This window comes from Poeciliopsis prolifica, unplaced genomic scaffold (assembly GCF_027474105.1).
Source record: "Poeciliopsis prolifica strain line A6 unplaced genomic scaffold, Auburn_PproV2 SCAFFOLD048, whole genome shotgun sequence".
NCBI classification, from domain to species: domain Eukaryota; kingdom Metazoa; phylum Chordata; class Actinopteri; order Cyprinodontiformes; family Poeciliidae; genus Poeciliopsis; species Poeciliopsis prolifica.
In genome coordinates this window covers 1263728-1270538 of record NW_026562423.1, presented here as the reverse complement: position 1 = coordinate 1270538, position 6811 = coordinate 1263728, and the positions used below count along the sequence as shown (strand labels likewise).

The following is a 6811-nucleotide window of genomic DNA, read 5'->3' as shown; positions in this document are numbered from 1 at the left end:
ACGGGTGATATCGAGTACCGGTTCAATCCCAGTTGTGAGCGTCTCTGTTTTGGAGCTGCAAAGAGCAAAACATGTGGACTCAGAACGGTCTAGAAAGGGTCAAAGGTCATTCTGCATGGTACAGCCTTGTGAAATGTTGGAAGACAGAATATATGTTGTGCTATTAGGTCAAAGGGAGTGATACAGTTTACAACTGGGCACCAATAATTGGGCCGATGGCATTGTAAAACACAAATATTGTCTCAATATTTGATTTTTTTCCCCTCATCAAATAAATGGAGCAAAACCAACAAACATCCCAAAATACAACAATGTTGAGTTGCCTGATGATCCACTGTAGTTTCCAGGTGAAAGGAAAAAGAGTGAGAAAAGCGACAGAAAACGGGGAAACGCATCACGGCTTCCAAAAAAAAAAAATAAAGACAAACTAAACATTAAGGCAAATATTCCTGCTTGACATCCATGATGGTGGTGGGGGGAAAAAAGTAGACTTCTTTGTTTAATAGATTTTTGTTTTTTATTGCAAATCCATATACAAAAAGATATCTTAAAGACATTAGAAATACATGAGAGACATCGCAGGAAACAAAAAAAACAAAAAAACAAACAGGAAGACAGGATCGGGCAGCAGCCGATCATCATGAGGGGAAAAAAAAAAAAAAGAAAACGACCTGCAGAATGGAAAGGATGAGCGGTCCCGGTGACCCAACGAACTAAAGAGCCAAATGGGAACAGAGTAAATATATTTATAGGAGAAATTATTTTCCAGTTCTTTCAGCCATTGTTTTGAGTCAAACTCAAAAGAAACTGCACAAAACTATAAAACAAACTACTTGTGATGCACAGGAGGAGGAGGGGTCGGGGCTGTGCATCGAAATAGAAATTTATAACGCAAGATAAATAAACAACAACAAAAATTACAGCATGTACCGTTTTGTCTAAGTTTTGCAAAACAAAAGACAAAAAGTGGGGGGAAGTTCTATGCTGTCTACATCACAAAAGACAATTCATTAGTTATAAGAATAATATGCAAAATAATTACTTTGAAATAAAGTTAACACTAGCAAATAAATAAATAAAAATGTTAAACTGGATTTGACTGATTGGGGGGGACTTGAGGACACCAGCATGCTGTGGGGGAACAGAGTGGGGTGGAGGGGACACCCATAGGGGTTAAAGGTGACTTCCTGTCGCTGTCAAACACTCGCCACGGGGCGCTTAATTGCAATCTCAGCTGTGGCCGCGGCGGGAAAACGTACAAAGGGTTTCTGACAAAAAAAAGAAAAGAAAAAAAAAGAGTACAAACATCAAGGCACGGATGGTGGAAGGGGCTGCGGTCTCCCTCAGTGAGTCGGCACAGCATCGGGATCGCAAGTCTTTCTTTTGTGTTGCATAACAGCCGCTCCAAAGGCCACGACAAAGTACGATCCGAGAGGAAACCCCCCCCAAAAAAATAAATCCGCTGGTGACGGAACCACAACGTCAGGTTCTGACCCAGCTTCCAACAGCATGACCTCGACCTCCCCAACCCTCCCTCTGGGCTACAAACATACATAATATTAACAATTCATAAAAATCCTCACAGAGGATTCTCTTCAGTCTCTAAAAATATATACGGTTCTATTGTGATAAAATACGCAAGGCACTATGTGAGGCCACCCCAAAGTCCAGCGCTCCTCTTAGAATTCAAGTCTGATTCGAGGGGAAGGACCCTCTCCCCTCCGCTTTCTTTCCCCATTTCTCTGTGTGTGTGTGTGTGTGTTTTTGTGTAAGTTTGAGCTCAGGGTCGGGTTAGCTGGGTGTAAACCGGAGCCTGCTCCCAGTGCTGCTGCGGGCTGCCCTGTGGGATGGACGGCACCCCGGCGTTGTCGGTGATGGGCGTGTACATGGGCCTCTGGTTGGGGCTGCCCATGTAGCTGAAAGTCGAGTACAGACTGGAGCCCTGACCCGCCCCCGGCCCGGCCCCCGCGTGGCTGTAGTAGGAGGCGCCTCCCCCCTGGTGCTCGGAGTATTCGGAGTACTGTTGCGGCCTGGAGATGGCCGGGTAGGCGGACGGGGGGCTGTAGTGCTGCATGCTGAAGGGGCTGTAGGGGACGTGCTGCGGGGAACCCTGCTGCTCGCTGTAGTGACTCGGGCTCAGCTGCTCCGTCTTGATCTGGGTCCTGTGCTGCGCCTGGGCAGCGTCCGAGCCTCCGCCGCCGCCCAACGTGGTGAGGGTGATCTGCTGCTGTCCCTGCTGGTTCTGGCTTTTAGACATCCAGGCCGGCTGCGGGCTGAGCGGCGCCCCGCCGCTTATGCTGTAGCTGCCGCTGTAGCTGACCGGAGTGGCGCCGACGGGCCCTGGGTGGCCGTTGGGCGGGAGGTACTGGTCAAACTCGTTGACGTCAAAGGTCTCGATGTGGGAGATGACGTCGCTGCTCAGCTCGCCGATGTCCACGTCCCGGAAGTCGATGTTCAGCTGGCGCCCGACATTGCCGTCAGGCAGAGCGCGGAGCCCCGCCTCGCGCTTCAGGTCCATCTTACCCGAGCTGGCATCGGTCTTAGGGGTGGTGGGAGGGGTGGGGGGACCCTGTGAGCCTGCAGGGTTAGAGAATAAAGGAGAAAATGTTTGTTTAAGCTGAATGAGTGATGGAGTTTGTAGTTTTTCCATCAGAACTAACAGAAAATAGTAATAGGGCTGAAATGATTAATCAGATTAATTGATTATTGAGATCGTCAACTAGTTCAGGGATTGATTAATCGTTAATTGGAATAAACAGACTCAAAGAATGGTCATAAGGTAAAAAAAACAGATCCAAAACCAAGAAATAATAGGCATTAATTAGATTAATTGTCATTAACCAATAATTGAAATAATCATCGAAAACTTAACTAATCAAAGTATTCAGACTAAAAAAAAAAAAAAACGCCATTTGGTGAAAAAAACCCAAAACAGTCAGAGCAGGAATTAAGCCAAAAATGTACAAATATATATACATTTTGCATTTTTTGGTAAATATGCTTCAGGCTCCTCAAGTTTTGGCTTCACCCTTATTCAGGTTTACTAAAGGAATCTCAAGATATTATGTTCTAGGCAAAAAAAAAAAAGTTTATTTGCATTTTTTAATGTATTTCTAACATTCCATAAAAAAATGCTAAACTTGTTCAATGATGAATCTTGCGAACGCGTCATTTTGTTTTTTGATTAATCATCAGAATAGCCGATTGGTTGATCACTAAAATGATCTAGGGTTGCGTCCTCCGTTGCGGTGAGCTTGCTCTCCTCACCTGAGTGCTCGGCGGGGGAGTGCACCTCTCCCATGCTGGAGGCGGGGGAGTCGGCCTGTTGGAGAGCTTTGAAGATGGCGTTGGTGGAGATGTGCGTCTGCTCGCCGCCGTCCTCCGTCTCGCTCTGGCCGTTCTTCACCGACTTCCGTCGCCGGGGCTGGTACTTGTAGTCCGGGTGGTCCTTCTTGTGCTGCACCCGGAGCCTCTCGGCCTCTTCCACGAACGGCCGCTTCTCACCTTCGTTGAGAAGTCTGTGGGCGAAAGGGGTAGTGAATAAAACGGTTTCAATCTGCCAGCAATGCACAATGAACAGGGGTGTACCCAGAAAGTTTTTCAAAGGGGCCCCAAGGATCGTTTGGGGGTGGGGGGGATGATAAATATAGGGTGGCACATCAAAACTAAAATTTTACTTTGATTTATATTGATGCAAACATATATATTTTGCGGGTATCAAAGAATGACTGATGGATTTAAAGGTGGCATGTTTAGTAAGGTATAAACAAAGACTGGCAGAAATCGATTAATTAAACAAATAAATTTAACTCATAGAGGCTTCTTCTGTTTTTTTTTTTGGGGGGGGGGGGTTGTTAGTTTCAGATTTATACCATGCAAAAATGACAACAAGTTTATAAGGATGTAAACTGGGCATGTTATTTGTGTTTACAGAACACTTTAATTTGAAGTTTGATTTTGAACATTTCAGCAGGTTTTGGGTAGACCAAGAAGTAGAAACTAGAAAAGGTTCTCAAAGATTAATTCCAGAATGCATATATATATATATATATATATATATATATATATATATATATATATATATATATATATATATATATAAAGGAGTGGGGTGTGCTAACTGCTCCTCTGTCCAGGCAGTCTTGCATGAATATTTTTTTCAATGCATGAATTTAAGCAGACACAGGAAATACTTTCATTGAAACAATTAGTTATTTAACTATTTATATGAATATTCCTTCTTTTGTACTTTATGGAGCCCCTTATTATTACATTTTTGTCACTGACTCCTGGCCCCACCCTCAGCAGATACCAGGATCACATAGTTGGATCATAATTTAGACTTTCAATATATTAAAATGGTGGACAACAAACTTTTATGCTAACAAGCGGTCAAATAATCAGCTGAACTGTGGTGCTTTCATACATCAATTTACAGATTACCCTAAGAAAGAACCCTGTTTAAATCTACATTTAATACATAATAACAGTTTTACTGGATTTTGGTTTTGGGGAGCCACCCTTACATTATTGGTGGCCCCCTTTTATGCCCCTAGCAAAACCCTCTAGAGTCGTCCCTGGAAACCGGGATCCTCCACTCACCTCCACAGCTTGCCCAGCGTCTTGCTCAGCTCCGCGTTGTGGAGGTGCGGGTACTGGTCCGCCAGCTTCCTCCGCGCCGCCTGCGCCCACACCATGAAGGCGTTCATCGGCCTCTTCACGTGCGGCTTGTTCTTGGTAGATCCGTTCACGCGCACGGGCATTGGCACGAGAGTCCAGTCGTAGCCCTTGAGCACCTGGGACACGGCCTCGCGGATGCACGCGGGGAACTTGTCGTCCTCGTCCTTCTTGAAGTCGGCCAGCAGCGCCGCGTCCGCGCGCCGCAGCGCGTTCTCCGACGGCCGCATGTTCTCGGCGTCGGACCCGGAGCCGGACGGGCACGGGGAGCCCGCCGAGTCCTCGGACATGCTCGGGCTCGGGGCGTCAGAGAGACACTTGTCTTGTTCCTCCGTCATCTTCAGGTAGGGATCGAGGAGATTCATGCGCAAAACCGAGCGGTGCCCAAATTACGCGTGAAATTCAAGGAGGGGGTGGAAGGGGTGGGAGGAAGTCTTTTTTTCCCCCCCTTCTTTTTTGAAGTTTTCTTTGCAAAACAAAAAGCACAAGAAAAAGAAAAAAACCTAAATCAGTTTCCTAAGCACATAAAAAAACTTTTTGCACCAAAAAAAAAAAAAAAAAGAAAGTGATTCTGAGCTGCTTCACGCCGCAGTTGGAGCCGCTCGTGCAGAGTTTGGAGCCAGCCGGGCTGAAAGGAGGTGAAGCTGGTCCTCTCTGGTCCCGATGTACAAAATCCTCGCGGCGCTCTCCTGTGCTTTTGACCTGCTAAAAGCGCGTGCTGGCTTTATAACCTGCTCATCGTTACGGGGGAGTGGAGGCGGTGGGGGGGAATCCCGAAGCTGATTGGCTCTCGTGTGACGTAGACGTGAGGGAATTTGATCCCTGTACGGTTTTTTTTTTTTTTTTTGTTTCAGCTCCGAACGCACAAATTTGTGTTGAACGTAAACACACAATGCGTGATGTTTGATTTCCCAACATTTCCTTTAAAATCAGATCGGCAGCGTGTTTAACACTTGTGCACTGTAAAACAAAGCCAAATTGAAAAGACAGAGAGAGAGAGAGAGAGAGACAGAGAGAGACAGAGAGAGAGAAAGAGAGAGAGAGAGAGAAATCAACAAATATAAGTAAATGCTTCTCTTGATACTATAAAGTGTTTGGCAAAAGAAGTAGCCATAAATAGATTTTATTTTTCATCAACTTTTTCACGTCTTGTTCTTTTTAGTGACTCGCACTGCACTCAGTTGCAAATGGTGACCAGTAGGGGGAGACAGTGGTGCAGAAAAGGTAAGCAAAGGAAAGGGAGGGAGAGTAAGTGAGGGAGGGAGGGGAAGTGAGGGAGGGAGGGGAAGTGAGGGAGGGAGGGGAAGTGAGGGAGGGCGGCTGCAGAGCAACAGTTGCTGTCAAGCATCAGCTTCTGATTTGTGCCGCTCATCTCATTTCCAGCAGCGCAATAATCCACTGAATTGTGGATTCTATTCAATTTGCTGACTCCTCAACTTCCCCTTGCTTTTACCTTTCCTTTTTTTTTTTCCTTCTTCTTTTCTGCACTGAATGGATTTTTATCTCAGAGCGCTGAACATAGTCCAGTTACATTGGATTACACGTTTACGTCCATTGCGGAATTACACATGTACCTGAAACTTTGCTTCCAATGACCTGACTTTAAACCCATAAAAAAGGTGCTTACTGCATTTTTTTACTCCCCTTTCCCCGTTTAGTACATATTTTTTCTGTTCAAAGTGTTATTAAAGCCAAAAAAAAAAAAAAAAAAAAAGAATAATCTGTGTTTCTGGCAGGGCGCCGTAGGCAATACTAAAATACTTTCACAGTATTTTAGTTTTACTGCCGCCTACATGTGTAAGCAGCATTATAATATTGTAATTGGTCACACTGGTGCTAATTTGTACTGCTTTCCACGCTGCCTGCCAGCTAAATCTTTGGCACCGAAACTCGGGGCTTTGAATGTAGAAGGTTGAACCTGCAAACAAACTGCAGCTTTAACTGGGAGGGTTGCAAGTCCAGGGATGGAAGTTCTGAGCCGCTGAAATGTAGCTTTAATAGGAGTCGAACTCTGTCGGTTTGTGGTGAAGAGGTCCTGATCAGTAGCTCTGTGGAATTCCGAAAGGTCTTCATCTTTGGACTGCTGCTGCTTGTTCGCTCGGTTTCTGCCCAGAACCGGATCATTTTTTTCATT

General features: G+C 45.4%; 1 protein-coding gene across 1 annotated transcript; it reads right to left on the bottom strand.

The window, feature by feature from the left end:
* Positions 1–418: 418 nt before the first annotated feature.
* On the bottom strand, positions 419–5370 carry LOC129377594 (transcription factor Sox-9-A-like). The gene is made up of 3 exons (XM_055057655.1): positions 4603–5370; positions 3268–3518; positions 419–2577 (listed from the first exon to the last, which is right to left on the bottom strand). Exons 1-3 carry the CDS (start codon positions 5040–5042, stop codon positions 1781–1783), a joined length of 1488 nt encoding a protein of 495 aa, XP_054913630.1. The 5' UTR covers positions 5043–5370; the 3' UTR covers positions 419–1780.
* Between the last annotated feature and the right edge of the window lie 1441 nt (positions 5371–6811).